The 17,222-nt window shown below is 61.8% G+C and overlaps 2 protein-coding genes across 4 annotated transcripts; one reads left to right on the top strand and one right to left on the bottom strand.

The window, feature by feature from the left end:
* Positions 1-11,021: 11,021 nt before the first annotated feature.
* Positions 11,022-13,452, top strand: POLR2H (RNA polymerase II, I and III subunit H). 2 transcript variants are annotated; one of them, XM_048314958.1, is made up of 5 exons: positions 11,030-11,162; positions 11,536-11,619; positions 12,335-12,428; positions 12,796-12,879; positions 13,008-13,452. In XM_048314958.1, exons 1-5 carry the CDS (start codon positions 11,090-11,092, stop codon positions 13,123-13,125), a joined length of 453 nt encoding a protein of 150 aa, XP_048170915.1. In that variant the 5' UTR covers positions 11,030-11,089; the 3' UTR covers positions 13,126-13,452. The 2 variants fall into 2 exon arrangements, with proteins under 2 accessions (XP_048170916.1, XP_048170915.1); XM_048314959.1 differs by lacking the exons at positions 12,335-12,428; positions 12,796-12,879 and having other exon boundaries at positions 11,022-11,162; positions 13,008-13,105.
* A 271-nt stretch (positions 13,453-13,723) lies between these two features.
* Positions 13,724-15,775, bottom strand: THPO (thrombopoietin). Of its 2 annotated transcripts, XM_048314957.1 has the most exons (5): positions 15,697-15,775; positions 14,785-14,912; positions 14,616-14,702; positions 14,247-14,411; positions 13,724-14,143 (listed from the first exon to the last, which is right to left on the bottom strand). In XM_048314957.1, exons 1-5 carry the CDS (start codon positions 15,773-15,775, stop codon positions 13,961-13,963), a joined length of 642 nt encoding a protein of 213 aa, XP_048170914.1. In that variant the 3' UTR covers positions 13,724-13,960. The 2 variants fall into 2 exon arrangements, with proteins under 2 accessions (XP_048170914.1, XP_048170913.1); XM_048314956.1 differs by having other exon boundaries at positions 14,247-14,702.
* Positions 15,776-17,222: the final 1,447 nt, after the last annotated feature.

Below are 17,222 nucleotides of genomic sequence, written 5' to 3'. Positions count from 1 at the left end.
GACCCCATGGCACAGGGATACCACGAGAAGCTCTGGGCTCCCCACAGCTCCCAGCATCCTCCCTGCACACCCAGTTGAGGGGTCACCCCATCGCCACCACAGCCACATCCCCCAACAGATGCCAGGGACCCAGCCCAGTGCAGCTGGTTCTCCGGCAGTGCCCGTTTGCTGGAACCGGTGTTTTATGGCCCTACTCAACACCTGCAGATCAATGCCAATCCGCATTTTATTTGGTTCTGGAGTCATAAAGGTGAATTGACCCAGCTGCGCCTCTGCAACTGCTCTCCCCTGCTGCCAGGTGCAGGGTGGAAGAGAAGGGCAGGGACAGGGGACCCCGGGACACAGTGCCCATCCCTCACCGTGCCCGGGAGTGCCCAAGGGAGATGGGGTTGCTCTTTTCTCGCGCTTTTTGTGGCCGGAAAATCTCCTCGGGGGCCCCCGGTGGTGACCTCTTCCTGGGCGCAGTTCTAAGCCCTTTGTAATGGGATTTTGTGGCAGAACCGGCAAATTAGGGGCGAAGTGAATGTGTTAAGCTGCTGGTTTCTTTCTGGCGGTTCCCCCTCCCCAGCCCACGCCGGCCGGAGTTCGAACAAAGGCGACGAGCTCTGCTTTTATCTTGTGTCCCTAGAAGTCAGAGCTGTACAGGGCTGTGCTTCCCCCTCCGGAACAGGCAGGCTGGGACAGAGATGGAGACATGGACGGCCAGAGCTCGGAACTCCGGCAAAGAAGCATGGGAGGAACACGCTGCAAGCGAGTTGTGCCAAAACATTGGCTACGGGGATAAATTTAGGGAAGGGCGACAAAAGAACTCATCTCCAGGTCAGGGAGATACGGCACCAAGGGGTCCCTGTGGCATGGGACCCCTCAGCATCCAAGACAGGGAACAGCAGTGGGAGGGCAGCTAGGATGGGGAAATGTATGGGTCTGACCTGGCATGAAGACGGTCCCTGGGCCATGCTGGGGTTCTGCAGCCACAGGACCCACCTCTGCTTCAAAGTTAATATTGTTACCGAGCAAAGGCTTCATTAACTGACAAATACAAGCCATAAATACTTCTTAAAATCCCACATCACTGATGGGATTGGCAGCCGGCATGTCCCCTTTTGCTTCTTGTCCCCCAACTATCCAGGGTCCCTTTGCCGTCCCTGGAGAGGGCAGGGAGTTCTGGCTGCCCCTCGAAAGAGAAGAATGGGCACCTCCCAGCCTGGGGCATCTCCCCCAGGCACAGCCATTCCCACCAAGAGGTGTCCCTTCAAGGGTGCCCCACCATCTCTTCTGCTTAGGGTGAGGGCTGATCCCGTGGGACCTGCCCCGCCGCCTTGGGTATCTCTCAGCACCCTCAGGCAGGAACAAAGTACCGCGGGGCTGGGTGGGAAAGATGTTGCTTTGGCACCCCTGAAGCCCCCAAATGCGGGCAGGGAGCAGGCAGGGGACAGTGTGCTGCCCCCAGGGCCCCCATAAGGGCCTGATTTATTGCTGTCTCCTGAAGGATGCCATTAAGACAGCGTCCGGAGCTGGGAGCACAGCTGCCGGAGCAGATCAGTGGCTGATTAATGTTGGGCAACTTGTTATATTGTCAGATAATTATCCCCAAACTGTATGACTTTTCTGCTAAGTGGCAGCGCTTAATTGCGTTTTTAATTACACTGCCATCACCGCAACCCCTCCGCGGGATGCAGGGATGCTGAGAGCCAGGCAGGAGCGGGGTAGGGGGCCTGGGACCCTTTGCAGAGGGCATGGCAGGGGCATTCCGCTCCCACAGAAGCCTCCTGGTGTGGGGGACACAGCTGTGGCATCCCCAAGCCATGAGTGCTCCAGAGAGCAAGGTTTTGGAGTGATCCTTCTTGGCACTCCCCAAGGTGGGGGGCACACAGGGTGCAGAAAAATGGGGAGTAAGACAGGGTGCCCCCCTTGCCTTCCATGAGCTTGAGGGCTCACCATCCCCTGCAGCACCCCCATCCCCATCCTGCTGGGGGCAGCTCGGGGTCTGGCTTCCCCTCGCAGGCAGGGACGGGTCAGGGGTCAATACATTTAAAATTCCTCCTCGATCTCAGACTCCAGAGAGCGGCCGGCGGGCAGCGGCTGCATGGGGAGCACCCGCCGGCACCCCAGGCAGGCACAACACACACGGGCAGAAGCGAGCGGCTGTGTCTGTGTGTGTGAGCTTGTGTGTGCTCACAAGTGTGCGTTTTTGGGGGGTGCATGTGCACAGGGACCACCTGTGTATGGGCATGGGTGTGGCTGTACAGGGTGTGCATGTGTGCATGTGGATTTGGGGGTGTGCATGCACGTGCACGGGTGCCCTTGCATGCACGCCCACACATCTCTGATGTGCATATCTGGATGTGCTGGTGTGCCTCGGTGTCCATGTGCTGCTGTTTGCACACGTGGAGGTCTGTGCACACCTGGGAGCTTGTCCATGCGTGTCTGAGTGCCGGGGGGAGGAGGAGGTGCCCGTGTCTGTCCGTGCGTGGGACATCAGTGCTGTGTGTAGTCATGTGTGTGTCTGTGTGTGAGTGTCTGTGTGTGAGTGTCTGTGTGAGTGTCTGTGTGTGTCTGTGTCTGTCTGTGAGAGTGTGTGTGTCTGTGTGTCTGTGTGTCTGTGTGTCTGTGTGTGTGTCTGTGTGTCTGTGTGTGTCTGTGTGTGTGTGTGAGTGTCTGTGTGTGTGTCTGTGTGTGTCTGTGTGAGTGTCTGTGTGTGAGTGTCTGTGTGAGTGTCTGTGTGTGTCTGTGTCTCTGTGAGAGTGTGTGTGTGTCTGTGTGTCTGTGTGTGTCTGTGTGTCTGTGTGTGTGTCTGTATGTGTGTGTCTGTGTGTCTGTGTGTGTCTGTGTGTGTGTGTGTCTGTGTCTGTGTGTGTCTGTGTGAGTGTCTGTGTGTGAGTGTCTGTGTGAGTGTCTGTGTGTGTCTGTGTCTGTCTGTGAGAGTGTGTGTGTCTGTGTGTCTGTGTGTCTGTGTGTGTCTGTGTGTGTGTCTGTATGTGTGTGTCTGTGTGTCTGTGTGTGTGTGTGTGTGTGTGTCTGTGTCTGTGTGTGTCTGTGTGAGTGTCTGTGAGTGTCTGTGTAAGTGTGTCTGTGTCTGTCTGTGAGAGTGTGTGTGTGTCTGTGTGTCTGTGTGTCTGTGTGTGTCTGTGTGTCTGTGTGTGTCTCTGTGTGTGGGAGTGTGTGTGCAAAGGTGCACCTGTGGCTGCACACCTGGGTGTGCAATACCCCTGTGCCCCCATCCAGCCGGCTCTGCCAGTTGGAGTGGCTGCAGTGGTCCTAGCTCTGTCCCCCACCCCAGCCATGCTGGACCTCCCAGGGAGACTCCCCAGCTGACCCTGTGAGTGCCACAGGAACAGGACCCTCAGGGCTTCAGGTGCAGGAGGCACCTGCAGGTCACAGCAACTCCTCTCCCTCACCCGTCCTTCCCCGGGACAGTGATGCTCCCAGTGCTGCAAGGGGAGCAGCCTGGAGAGCACCAGACCCCTCTGCTGGGTCCCCCAGGGCCAAGGGCCAGCTGGGGCTGTTCCTGCTGGGGTACAAGGTGCTGCTGCTGGGCAGCCCCCACACCACATCCCTCCTCACCAGCCGGACACTGGACAGTGCCGGGAGGAAATCCAGGGGTTATCGGGCAGCCGGCTGCAGCCCTTGCTGTGGCCTCTGGCCTGAAATTTCCTGGCATGGCCATCACAACAGCATTTATCCTGGGCTGTGCCTTCCTCACCAAGGTGGGGCCCAGCCAGGCTTCCCCCTTGGCACCTTGGGAGTGAGGGGATGTGGTGGATCAGACCCCCCAGATCCCTATCATACCAGTGGAGAGGAAGAAAAATGGATTTTGATGGGGAGGGAGCCAGTCCTGAGCCCTGCCTTGGTGCTCTTCTGTGCCCCCCACTCACACAGGGTAGACAGACTGGGGCACAAATTGGGCTTGGGGGGGTAATAAGCCCCCTGAAAGGCATCCTGGCCCCAGCAGCCCCCCTGCAAGCCCCTCTTATCTTCATGGCAGCCGGATGGGGTCTCACCAGAGAGAGGCTGAAATTTCTAAGAAAAAATGTAAATAAAGGTCCCTGTCCCGCCTGTCCCCCTTATCTCAGGAATCCCGAGCGTGCTGGGCCCTTCTCCCAGCCATATTTCATCCCAGCCATCCCTGCTGGCCGTGAACCAAAGCGGCAATGATGGGGATGTGTAAGAGACTTAAAGATCACAACTGCCTTAAACATTGTCAAGGCTGCAGAATGGAGGAAAGCTGTGTCTCAGGGCCCACCAGGACCCCAGGACCATGGAAGCCACAAAACACGCTGGGCAGGGGTCACTTTCCCACCCCACAGGGCTGGGGGTTCATAGGATGGTCAGGAAGGTTTGGTACTTCAGACCTCAACACATACTGCCCAGCCATGGGGGTTCCAGGATGGGAAAGCTTTTGGGTCCCCACTGCCCACCTGGTGTCCCCAAGCAGCAGGGTCGGGGCTCGGCCGCTTCCCCTCCCTGCTCCCAGATCAGCTGCTAATGATGTCTCCTGACTCTGCTCGAAAAGAACGTAAATTATTCAGCTTCTCATCAGGGCAATTAAATTAGCTCGTCATTGCAGGCCATGAATATTTCAGGGGGGCAGGGACTGGGGAGCTGGGGGGGCCGGGGGTGACAGGGCTGGGGCTGAGCCCCATTCCTTGGCCAGGAGATGCAGTGAGTGTGTCCATTCTCAGATCATGGGGGACAGAGAGGGCGTGGAGTAGAGGTCGGGGGTCTCCGGGCAGGAGGCTTGGTGTCTGGTGCCCAGATGTCTGGGTCCCAGGTGGGCAGTCTGTCCTGTTGCCCTGTCTGTCTGGGTTACTTTCCCTCTGCTGACAGAGGCCAGGTGCCAGCAGCAACCCCTGCCCCACTCCCAGAGCACCTCCTGCATCCCACATTGCCCCCCTTTTTTGGGAGGACACCTGGGGGTTGGTGGCACTGCAAGGGGCTGCCTCCACCCTAGAGATCCCAAATCCCCCCTGCCTTCCGCTTGCCCCAGGCTGTGCCAACTCCTGCCCACTACCCTCCCCAGAGCCTGCGGGTTCTCCGTCAGGATTTCTCTTTCCTTTCTTCCTCGCACTGAACAATTAATAATTTATCCCATAATAAAAGAGGAAACAGTTAATGAGATGAAAACAAGCCAGAAACATCTGCTGGGGCTGCTTTCATCGCCTCCCCGGGCCGCCTGCGCAGGAAGCGGGGGCGGGAGGGGGACGGGGCCGCCGGGGGGGCCACGGCAGCAGGAGGCTGTCCCCGCACCCAGCCTTCCTTGCCACGGCCCCCTCCTCCTCAGGGACCCCCAGGCCAGGCACTCTCTCCCCACTGCACCATCAAAACCTGGCTGAGAGCTGCCAGGCTCGGGTCACGAACAGCACTGGGGGTCCTGCCATGGCGGTGTCACCCTAAAAAGGGCAGTGAAGCCTGTTGGTCTGATGCTGCCCAGTGACCCAGAGATGTGCCTGGCTGCTGAAGGGGACAGGGTTGTCCCCTCCATTCCCTCTGTCCCCAGCCCCCATGCCCAGATGTTGTTCATTACCAGTGATCTGATATCCAGTGAGTGGGGCTGCCCCCAGGACCTGATACTATCGGGGTAGCAACGCAACCCCAAACCCTCCTGGGGTGCCAGGGGGAACGCATGGGGATGGGGCAGGGCACCCTGCCAGCAAAGGGGACTGCAGGAATGACCCCATGACTCAGTGCTTTGCTGAGATTTATGGAGTCCAAGGAGGAAGCTTATTTTGGGACCACTTATTTCGGAACTGTGGCTTCATGGCATGTGAGGAGAGGTGTGAGGGGACATGGCTGGGATGCATGGGGATGCAGGGGAAAGGGAAGGCAGGGAGAGGGGACTCCCAGAGCCGGAAGGGGACAGGCAGGGAAAGGGAAGGGGAAGGTAGCAGTGCCCAGAGGCTGCTGATGTGCGGCCAAGACCCAGACTGGAAGAAAGAGCCAGCCCCAACCAGCCCCACCATCAGCTTGGTCGTGGGAGGGGACTGTGAGGACCCCATGGAGGCACCCTGGGCTGCAGGGATGGGGCTGGGGTGTGGGTTTGGGCAGGGGCAGTTGGCCTTGGGCAGGATGCTGCCGCCCGCCTCTGTTTCCAATTTAGCTGATCCTCACCCCGATCCCTGCATCTCCCTAATCTGTTTGTCTTCCAAAGCCGTTAAGTTAATTCCAAGCCCAGCAAAATCCCACAGCTTTTATCCCAGCCCACCCTCCAGCTCGGTGGGTCTGGCAGGGGCATGGCAGGCAGCTGCCAGACACTGCCAGTGTCCAGCATGGAGCCCCTTCCATCATGAAGGAACAGGAACTCGCTCCTGCAGGCTCCCAGACGAGGCTCCAGCAGCCCCCAGGTCCCTCCTGGGGCTGGGTGCCGCTAAGGGCCATCACGGGGACAGGCGGGTGTGATGACAGCTGGGGAGATGGCCTGTCCCTCTGCCAGCATGGACAGGCACCCGGCCCTGCTCTGAGAGGTGCTGCGGAAAAACTGACATCAGCATCAGCTTGGAGGAATTCGGCCTCCCTGGCCCATCCCAGCTGGGACAGGGACAGAGACAGGGGCCTCTGCCATGCTCCACAGCAGACTTGAGCAGGGTGAAGTAGGAGGGGGGTGGTATAAGTCCCCTTCTTTGTTGTACCCCTTCCCAGGGGCCAGGAGCAGCCAGAGGGTCTGTGAGTATCACTGGGGTACCGTCACTGGCTCTGCTTCCTGTAAGCATGGCCCCCTTTAAGCTCTGACTGCAGAGAACAGCCAGCTCATGACACTGGTGTCACCCCCTGCACTAGTCAGGGGCAGTGGTTGGGGTTGAATTCCTCAGAAGCCCTTTTTTTCACTTAGGACCTCAGTGAGGAGAAAGAAAGTTCTAATCTCTTCCCAGATCCGTTGGGGCTTCTGGTACGGTTGTAGCCTGGTCACCCCCGGTCCCTTCTGTCCCCCACCCCACAGGATGTGCCTGATGGTGATTAGGAAGTTGTGGAGAGATGGTGACACCCCCCAGTTGCCTCCATGCTGGAGACCCCGACATCCTGCTCCCCTCCCCCAGTCACGCTCCATCATCTCCTCATTCCCAGCCCGGGTAATTGGTGGCCTGGTGACAGACAGGCTCATTAACAGCTTAATTTCGGCTTCATCTCTTCCTGCCCGACCCCCAGCCCAGGTGGGGACTGGCCCAGCAGGGTGCAGGGATAGGCACCCGGAGGCCACATTGCTGCACCCCATGGGGGCATCCGCGGAGCTGGTGGGAGAGCTCGGGAGTGCACAACATGGGCTGGCAGCACTGCTCTGGGCAGCCCACATGGCCTTGGCTCCCTGACACCGGGGTGCATGGGGGGACCCCCATTCCTTGGCGTGGGGACAGTGCCACCCTGCTCCTTGCCCCACTGGGATGGGCAGGGATGCCACCATGGCAGGTGCCAGCAGGTGCTGGCCGTTGCCCACCTTCCCAGCCTCACCCTGCCCTTGTTTGCTTCCGTAACGGTGGCGGCCTTTTGGTTCCTTTGTGCCGGTGGATAACAGGGATCGCCGCTGCCTCTGAAGTACCGGCCACCAGCCCCACACCCCAAACTGGGCAGCAGGATATGGGCATGGGAGCAAGGGGTCCAGGCCAGGGCACAGGCAGGTGTGCAAGCAGACTGCAAGCAGCAGTATGGGCACAGGGTGCAGGCAGGTTTCCCAACCCCACTGCTCTTCTGCCTCGCCTTCAGGTCCATATTGCAGCCCAGGAGCCCATCCCCAGCACCCCGACACCAGGGCAGTGCCCAAAACCCTGTTCCTGTCCCCCTCCCAGCAAAAGCAGCTGGCGGCAGCCCACGATGGCTGATGTGGGGCCCCCAAAGGCCGCCCCACCGGATGGAGGCCTGGCTGCCTTTCAAAAGGCGCTTGTGTTGTATAATTTATCAGCAGGAGATAACAGACAAGCGGCTAACGAAGGAGGGGGGCTGTACCCCTGCTTTGGGGAGCCTGGCACCACAGGCACTGGTGCTGCCAGGATCCATCACACTGGGGCACGGACAGCTCCCTGACTGGGGTGTAGGTTCCATTTTGGTTTGGGGGTGCCCCAAGCAGGGGCAGAGATGGTCCCACTCTGTGCCCTGCTTTGGAGCTGCTGCCTGCCCGGGGGCTCCTGCACAACCAGAGCAAGGGGAGCTTGGGTCCAGTACTTGAGGAGTTCTTCACCCCAGGGGACACATGGACTTCCCAGCATGGGAGAAGGGCAGCAGGCATGGGGGGCAGGGGGTAGGGAAGGGCTAGTCCCACGGGCACAGGGGCAGCAGCTGGCACCGGATCTGAGGAGAGTTTGTTTAATCCCAGATAAGGAGGCGACACCAGGCACCTGGCTGGCAAACGGGCACTCCCTGGGCAACGGCAGCGAAGGCAGTGCTGCCCCCCCAGCACCCACCAGCACCTGCACCAGGACCATCTGTTCAGCCCCGGCTGCACAGGGCTGGCGTTAGCCGAGTGCAAGTCCCTCTGGCCACCCACACTTCTGTGGCACAGCATGGCATGGCATGGCACGGCACATGGCACAGGGTCAGCGAAGCAGCCGGCACACGGCACAGCCAGGGCAGATGGGCATGGAGCGCAGGGAAAAGCAGGGTACCCCATCCTCTGCCAACCCTGGCCAGATTTACACCAGGGCCAGCAACCCCCCCGGCCAATCCTGCCCCAAGGGTTGCGTGGGCAAGGGGCCAAGGAGTGGGCTTAGGGACAAGGACGGGTCTTGGCACCATGGTCCTGCTACACAGCCAGTGCCCAGGAGGCTCAGGACTGCGCCAGTCTCCTGCTGCCACCCTGATCCTGTGGCATCTGGGGGGCATCTGGAAATCCACCCTGCCTTCCCCATCTGGCCCTGCAGGTGGCTGCATGCCCATGACCCTGCCCAGGGTCGGGGCCCAGGTGTGCCCTGTCCCGCAAGGGCAGGGAGGCAGATGGCAGTGCCGGCTGGCAGGGTCGCTGGGCAGCAGCACTCCTGGGGGCTGCCTCGCCGGCTGGTGAGCACAGCACCAGCTGCCTGGTGGCCTGTACCGAGTGTGCCAGGTCTCAGCAGGGGCAGACAGGGACAGCCAGGTGGGATTAGCCCTTTGTGTCACCCCGCAGTGGCCCTGAGAGCATCCAAGCAGGAGGCACAGCTGTGCCACGGCCCTCCAGCCTCAATCACATCAGGATCCCAAGGGGTACCTCTGAGTACAGGGGGGCTGGCACATGGACCCCTCCCCGAAAAACAGCCCTGGCCCCCACACTACCCTACCCTGACCGGCTGGTCCCCGCCAGGCAGGTCACGTCCCTCCAGGACGGCGCCCTGAGGATTCTGGAAAGGGCAACTGGTCATACTGGTGAGCCTGGCTGTGGTAGGACTCCCTCCGCTCCGGCACACCCTGGGGGTGTCCTGCCATGTTCGGTGTGTTGCTGCCACCCCCTGGCAACCTGCACAGCCCCGGGTGTCCCCCACAGCCCCTCACGCAGGGGTGTCCAGGTCCCCAACAGCCCAGTCCTGCACCCCAAACAAGCGGGCAGCAGCACGCGGTGTGCAGGATGCCAGGAGGGCACAGCAGCTCTGAGGAGGGGTCCACACCCCTCACCTTGCGCCTCAGGGGTGCCTGTCTATGGCCACATTCTGGCAGGGAGGAGGTTTCTGGCCCTCCCCGAGCCAGGGCGGACAGAGTGGGGAGGGGGCTGCAGGGCTTGGGGGCGTCACCCGTCCATGCGATGATTAGAAGGAGCCGAGGTTCCGTCCCAGCGCATTAAGACTGTCCCCGCTGAGTGCCACCGCCGCGGGGTGACCCTGCCGTGAACCGCCCACGCCCCCCCGACGGGCCACCAGCCCCCTCGCACCAGCACCCCCCTTCACGCCAGTGTCCCCGCTGCGTGTCACCACACTGCCCCGTTCCGCTGCCTGCGCCTCAGGCATGCGTGAGGATGCGCTGGCACCGCGCCACGGAGGGGACGCGCCACGGAGGGGATGTGCCATGGAGAGGTCACACCTGTGTGGGTCTGGGTACCGCAGCATCTTGTGACAGGCCTCCCGGTGCGGATGCTGGGACACCTCGGGTCTGGCTACCATCTCGGACCATGACCTGGAGATGTCTGGCTCCCGGGGACATGGGCTATGTCCCCACGCAGCCACCTCGTTGCAGGCGTAAGGGCCACGCACGGGGAGCCATATCTCACAGATGTCCGCGCTCACGACCTCGTGGTCCCCAGGGAGATGGTGGCATGTCACGCACACACAGTGCCGTGCCACCCGCGGCCCCCAGTCCCCATCACCCCGGGACACCTGCCCGCTCCACCAGCTCTCTCTGTGCCACATCTGGGCGGGCACACGCTGCCCAAAGGAGGTGCAGGGTCCCCACTGCCAAGTCTCTCCTGAGGCAGGCATGAATTGGTTCAGGCAGGCCGGTGGTGGCATTTGGGGAACGGCGGGAACAGGGCTGAACTCTTGAACCCGCACCGGCAGCTCCCGACCAAATGCCAGGCATGGAGCACCCCGCGGCGCCCAACGCGCGAGCAGCTCCCGGCCGTGCCAGACCGCCCTGCTCCCCTCACGGTTCATCGGCAGGACACGGGGGACGGTGTCACACGTCCCTCCCCGCCATGGCTGGTGAGCGAGGAGGAAGAAGCCGGTGGGGGCTGCAGCCCCGTGCTCCATCGCTGGCTGAGTCCGCGCAGCTCATCACACCGATGTCCAGCTGCGATCGGGGGGCTCGGGTGAAGCCCCTCTGTCCCATGCGGCGAGGGTGGGACGCGGGCTGCGAGAGCCCCGCGGGACATGCCGGGCCCCTCCCGGGACATGCCGGGCCCCTCCCGGGCCATCCCGGGCCCCTCCCGGGCCAGCCTGTTCCTGCCGCGCGGGGGCGCTGCCGTGCCCGCTCCGTGCCGGGGGCGGGGCCGCGGCGCGCGGGTCCATCCGCGGCCTCGCAGCGCCCCCTGCCGGCCCCGCGCGGCCGGGGGCACGAGGGCCGCGCGCGCTCCCGCCCGCCCCGGCGGTCCCGGCGGGGAAATGGCCCCGCCCGCTCCGGAGCCGCTCGCGCCGCGCCGGTGCGGTTACGTCATCAGTGTGCGCCGGGTGGGAGCGGCGCCGGGAGCGGGAGTGGAGCTGCCGCCATGGCTGGGATCCTCTTCGAGGATATCTTCGACGTGAAGGACATCGACCCAGAAGGCAAGAAGTTCGACCGCGGTGAGTTGGGCCCCGGCCCGCTTCTCCCAGTCCCCCGTCCGCCTCTGCCGCCGGCGCTGGCCCCTGTGCCCCATCACCGCGCTGGCCTCTCCGCGTGTTGCCAGCCCCCGGAGCGCCCCGTTTCCACGGGGCTTCCCCAGCTCGCCTGCTGGTCCCCCCACGCCCCCGCGGGCCCGGTGCGTTGCATTCCCCGCCCCACCGTGTTCTCCTCCCTGCCTGTGCGCACCTCCTTCAGTTGTCAGGCTCTGGCATCCATCTCCAAACCCATCCGAAAACGGTTCGGGTGCCAGCCTGGGCTGTGAAGGGGACCCTGTTCCCACCCAGCCCTTGGGGATCTTATCTGTCCTGGTCCCTGACTCTGCTGCTCTCCCAGTGTCGCGCCTGCACTGCGAGAGCGAGTCCTTCAAGATGGATCTCATTCTGGACGTGAACATCCAGATCTACCCCGTGGACCTCGGTGAGCTATTGGGCTGCTAGCATAGGGCGGGTCAGCCGGTGTCAGCTGGGGTGGGCAAGGTCCGAGAGGATGGAGCCAGGAATTGCTGTGATCAAGGAATAAGCTGCCTCAGGCTTCCTTGGGCCCCTGTGCTGTCCCCAGGTCACAGGAAGTTCAGGGCACTCTCAGTGTACTGACGCTGAGGTGCGTTCTGCTTCATCTCCCTGTGTGTATGTGGGCTCACCTCTGTTGCTTTCCCCACAGATGATGTCTGGGGAAGCTGCCTCAGCTGGTGGTAACCAGGCTTTAAGAGAGATCTCATGAAATTAACTTCTGCAGCTAAATACACTAAATGTGTGGAAAAGAGAATATTTCCCTCGATGAAACACAGAAGGGCTGAAACAGATACTGCAGGGGCTCATGTACCTGCCTGGGGTCCAGCCAAGTCCTCTGGGACTCGCCCAGTGACTATCTTGTTATGTCCCCTGAAAACACCAACAGTGGTGTCCTCGTGGCTCTGGTTTCCTCCATGACGTGGGGAACAAGGAGACACAGGATCCAGCGTGACCTTTCACACGTTCCCCACAGTCCTGCTTGGAGGACTGGCAGCAGGGACAGAGCTTGTTTAGCACCCCCTGCCAGGGTGGCCCTTTGCCACCACCCTGAGTTCTAGCTGTGTCTGCTGCTGCTCTGGTTGTGCTCTCACCTTCTCACTGCTCCTCTGGCCTCCTCACAGGGGACAAATTCCGCCTGGTCATCGCCAGCACCTTGTATGAGGACGGCACCCTAGATGATGGCGAGTACAACCCCACAGACGACCGGCCGTCCAGGTACGGGGCCCAGCTGGGACCCACGGGGGCGTGGATGAGGGAGAAGGTGAAGTGCTGAGGTTAAATGTCTCAGGTTGGATACTAAGAGGAATCTTCACAGAGAGGGTGATTAAATATTGGAATGGGCTGCCCAGGGAGACGGTGGAGTCACTATCCCTGGAATTGTTTAAGGAAGGACTGGATGTGGCACTTGTGCCATGGTCTAGTTGACAAGGCGATATTCAGTCATAGGTTGGACTCGATGATCTAAGAGATCTTTTCCAATCTAATTGACTCTGTGACTGTGAGGTGCCTTCTCCCAGAGGACACTGAGCTGGGGGAATGGCCAGGTTTGATTCCTTGCTGACCTCAGACTGTGCTGTTGCAGGGCAGACCAGTTTGAGTACGTGATGTACGGCAAGGTGTACCGGATTGAGGGGGACGAGACCTCCACAGAGGCGGCCACACGCCTGTGAGTGCCTGTCGAGAGTGGGGGAACACAGTGCCCTGGGGGGGGGGGGGGGGGGGGGGGCACTGGGATCTCGGCTTGGGTCTCCCATGGGATTCCCTGCTCTCACTGCTCCTCTCCTCCCACCTCAGCTCTGCCTACGTGTCCTACGGGGGCCTGCTCATGCGGCTGCAGGGAGACGCAAACAACCTGCACGGGTTTGAGGTGGATTCTCGCGTTTACCTGCTGATGAAGAAGTTGGCCTTCTAGCATACCTCTGTGGGCTGCCCAGCCTCTTCAGAGCTGGGGAGGAGGGAGCAGTCCCCCTCCTCATCCCAGTGTCTTCTGACTCCTGCTGGGATCCGCATCTCTGTTTGCAAGGAGAGAGGTGCCTGACATTTGAGTGGACGCCATGCTGGGTGCTCTGGTGTTGCCTGATGGCATCTCCTCACCTCCGCCTGCCTGTGCTCAACAGCCCTGGCTCTGTCCAGGAGCAACCGGACTGGGACAGCTGCCTGCCTGCCTCTGGGGACTGTTCCCTCAGGAACCATCCTGAGGCAGGCTGCCTTGGTTTTGATTAAACTGGGATGTTTTCTACACCTGGCTCTGCTTGCTGAGAGACAAGGCTGGCAGGGAGTGGATACACCTGCGCAGGGAGAAAGGGGGGATCCTGCCACTTCCCAAAGGATGGGGAGTCCAAGCCTGCGGCAGGTGGGTACAGAGAGGAGGAGCGGCGGGGCCGTGCCAGGCGATCCTGCAGCACTGGCAGCTGCTGCAGGAGGGAGCGGGCACCGGGCAGAACTGGGAGCATGTCCCAGAGGAGCCGGCTCCTGGCCCGGGCACAAGGACACACAACCCTTTAGAAAAATAGCTCTTTAATCGAAAAGCATTCACAGTAGAGGTTCCTGCCTGGGTGGGAGCAGGGCCTGTGCCCACTGGCACATGAGTGTCACTGTTTCCCTCCATGGGCTGCGCAGTCGACGGAGAATTGAGGAACCGGTGCTGACCCTTTCCCTGTGGGCATCTTCCTGGGCACCCAGAGCACAGCTTAGTGTCCTGCAGGATTGCTCCAGCATCGCATTGGGGTTGAACCCTGTGTGCAGCCTCACCGGGCCTCGTATGGAGGGTCTTTGCTGTCCCCCTGTCCTTGCTTGCACAAGACCTTGGCCAGGTCTTCAAAGAAGAAGAGCAGCTTGCCCTGTACCAGCTGCCGGTAGGTGAGGAAGATGCTGGTGACGTGGGTCTGCTCCATGGAGTGTGGGGAGCAGCTCGGCTCCCAGTGTCCTCCCTGAGGGGTGAGAGCAGGACAGAGGGGTGACAAACTGTTGCACCCAACCCAGCCCAGCTGGCACCTGTGCCAGGGTGGCCTGGCTCATCTGGGGACGTCTTACCTCCCAGCTGAAGGTCTGCAGGAGCAGGAAGAAGGAGTTGGCATGTCGGTAAAGCTGGCTCAGCTGCTTGGCCCCGCACTCCTCGCTCACCTGGCCCTGGGCCCCCGCCACAGCACCCACCAGCAGGGCCAGATCACACAGAATCTCCCGCCGCTTGGTCTCGTTCTGGGGGAGCAGACAGTGATCCCCAGGGCCTCGTTGCTTCCTTTGCCCACCTTGGGGCTGGATGGGGTCCTCTACCCTCCCTGTGCCACCAGATATGCCCACAAGCATCTTGTTCAGCATTTCTGGTGCTTGTGCCAACCCAAGGTTCCTTCTCCAGTCCTGCTGGCACACCAGTACCAGCACCCTCCTCCCAGCCCCTCTCACCAATTTGGATTTCCACTGCTGGAAAGTGAAGTCCACCAAGGGCAGCACTGCAGGACAGCTAAGCACAGGCAGGGCCTGGCACTGGCCCTAGTGAGGAGAGATGTCAAGGTGAGGTGCCAGGAACTGTGCATGTCCCTGGCCTTGGGTTTTGTGGGGACTGTATCCTCACCACTCTGGTTTCCATGTCCTTGGCCTCCATGATGTACTTCTGGATAAGCCTGTTGTCACAGACCAGCCGTGTTGGGCTGGCACGGTCCTCTTTGATGTGCAGGAGGAAAGATGTGAGGAGGAGCAGTCCTGGAGGAGATGGGGTTGCCTTATGCACTGTGCCACCCTCCCTGGGCAGTGCCAGCCCAGAGCCATGCCTCCAGTGGCAAGTCCCCTCCCCAGCCCGTGGTGGGGGTGCAGGGGGAGGTGTGAGTGGCTGAGGAGGGCCTGGTACTGCTCTCCATTCAGCCAGCGGGGGGTGCCCGGTGCTCACAGGGGAGAGCCGGGGTTTCCGTGCCAGCGGTGTGTGCCAAGGGGCTGCACGGCCACATCTGCCAGGTTTTTCGGCCACACTTCAGGCAAGGAAGCAGGGCTGTACTCCCTGTGCAGACCAGGGCCAGCCCTCTGGATCCCTTCCAAGAGCAGCTCCAGGCGTCATGTGCACTTCGGGGAATCCCGGCCTGCAGTGTCCCACAGGGAACATCTGCTCCTTGCTGCTGCCCTGGCTGAGTGCTCCCCTGCTGGCACTGCCTTCCCCAGTGCCGCTGGCACATGGCTCTGCCCAGCAACTGCCCATCCTGCCAGCTTCTCTAAAGGCCCTCTTTGCATCCTCCTGCCTGCCTCGCTGCCTGCCCTGGCACTACACCTGTCCCCAAAAGCCCTCTGCACAGCCTGTTTCCCTAGGATGGGCATGGAGAGGTGCTTGGTTGCCCTCGCATGCTGGCAGTGGCCAGGTCCAACCACCTCAGAGCCACCCTTGGGGTTTGATGCCCATCTGTGGGATTCATCGTGCAGGGGACGCACTGGCTGTGGGGCCACGGTATCCACTGTCCCTTCCTGCGCACCCAGTCTCCCCTTGTAGCCACAAACTCACTGTTCAGCTCCATGCTCGGCTGGGGGCTTCGGCCCTGCATCTTCCATCTTGGGGCCAGCGGCTGCTCCCTGGCTCCCATCCCCCTTCCATGGAGGGCAGCGGTGGCGCGGGCTCCCCGCGAGCCGCCCAGGCGGGCCGGAGGCCGGAGTGGCCCCGGCACAGCACGGCGCAGCTCTGCGGCTCCGGCCTGGCCGCCCAGCCGAGGCAGCACGATTTCCTGTTGTGTCGCCGCTGACCTTCAAGCAAAATCGCAGTGGGGGCCCCGGGCCCGGGGGACGGCTTCCTGCCTCCGGCCGCTTCCTCCCTTGGCTCGGCGCACGGGAAGGGCGTCCCTGGGCTCACCTGCCCCCAGGCCTGAGCACTCAGCAGCCAGCGCCGCGGTGGTCAGTGACTCAGCCGTGCCTGCCCAGGGGGAGAGGGTAGCCCTGCAGAAAGGATGGCGTCAGTGACCCTGCACTGGACAGCCCCGGCAACGTGAGCCCTAATGGGGTCGTGTGGCAGCCAGGTATGAAAGCCACCAAAAACCCTCTCACAGAGGTGGGCCATAATCCTGGTGACCCTCTCCCAGAGTTTAACTTCATCCCTGGTGACTTTTACCCAGTTAGACCCCATCCCTGGTGACCCTCACCCAGAGGCATCCATCACCCAGAGGTGACTTGGGGTGCTGGAGATCCCCGGGATGGCTGTGGTGCATGGGATCCCTCTGAGCTGGGGAGGGTGATGGATCACAGGGGTCACGGCTGGTGCATGGTCCCAGGGCGGTGTCTCCGCGGTATTGGTTGGGGGTGGGGTGGGTGAGGCACCCCCAGATGCCCCTTCGCTGGGTAGAAGCCCCGGGGACCTGTTCAGCACCATGCCCTGGCATGGCTATTGCATTCCCTGGCAAAGTCAGGCCTCGCTGGGCACTCTGGCGGGGGGTGCACACCCCCAAACCCATGTGTACGTGTGCGTGTTCCCATACTGCACACGTGTACACACCCACCACGTGCACCCTCAGACCTCCGTGTACACACGTGCACTTCCCTGGCACGCCTCGGGGCATGTGCTCAGAGAACCCCCCACCCCGGCAGCCCCCCACAGCTTCCCTTTGGGGACACCCCCCTCCCAGCCCACATCCTCTCGGCTCCCGGTCTCCCTGCAGCCCGTGCGTTTCCTTCTCACACCCCGGCTCTCGCACACTCTCGCACGTTCCCACCCCCGTCCCTGTGGACAGCAGTTCCCGGCAGCGCCTGGCCGGGTGACAACAGCTAAAGTAAACACCCCAGCCCCGCTCCACCTGCCCCATGCCCTGCTCAGCCCACAACAGCCCACCTTGCAGGGTGCCTGGATGGGGGGTCTAGAGGGTACCACGACTCCAGGGATGAGACTGGCAGCCCGGCTCGCCTGGGCACGGCTGGCAGCAACGGGACCCGTGAGCACCGGGGTCAAACACCTCCAGGCTTCCCACACACGGCCGTGGTCCGTCTGCGGACGTGACAAGCTGCAGTCATGCCCGAAATCACGCCCATCAGCACCCTCAGCCCGTC

Source organism: Corvus hawaiiensis, chromosome 10 (assembly GCF_020740725.1).
Source record: "Corvus hawaiiensis isolate bCorHaw1 chromosome 10, bCorHaw1.pri.cur, whole genome shotgun sequence".
Lineage (NCBI taxonomy): Eukaryota > Metazoa > Chordata > Aves > Passeriformes > Corvidae > Corvus > Corvus hawaiiensis.
Note: the sequence above shows the minus strand (reverse complement) of the source record. Positions and strands in the feature narration are given on the sequence as shown.

Excerpts from the sequence above, each read along its gene's own strand:
- POLR2H (XM_048314958.1), top strand. The coding sequence starts at position 11,090 with ATGGCTGGGATCCTCTTCGAGGATATCTTCGACGTGAAGGACATCGAC. Across the intron at positions 11,163-11,535 it reads AGGCAAGAAGTTCGACCGCG|TGTCGCGCCTGCACTGCGAG; the intron begins GTGAGTTGGGCC and ends CTGCTCTCCCAG. Across the intron at positions 12,880-13,007 it reads ACAGAGGCGGCCACACGCCT|CTCTGCCTACGTGTCCTACG; the intron begins GTGAGTGCCTGT and ends CTCCCACCTCAG.
- THPO (XM_048314956.1), bottom strand. The coding sequence starts at position 15,775 with ATGGGAGCCAGGGAGCAGCCGCTGGCCCCAAGATGGAAGATGCAGGGC. Across the intron at positions 14,913-15,696 it reads GCCGAGCATGGAGCTGAACA|GACTGCTCCTCCTCACATCT; the intron begins GTGAGTTTGTGG and ends CATCTCCTCCAG. Across the intron at positions 14,703-14,784 it reads AGGACATGGAAACCAGAGTG|GGCCAGTGCCAGGCCCTGCC; the intron begins GTGAGGATACAG and ends TCTCCTCACTAG.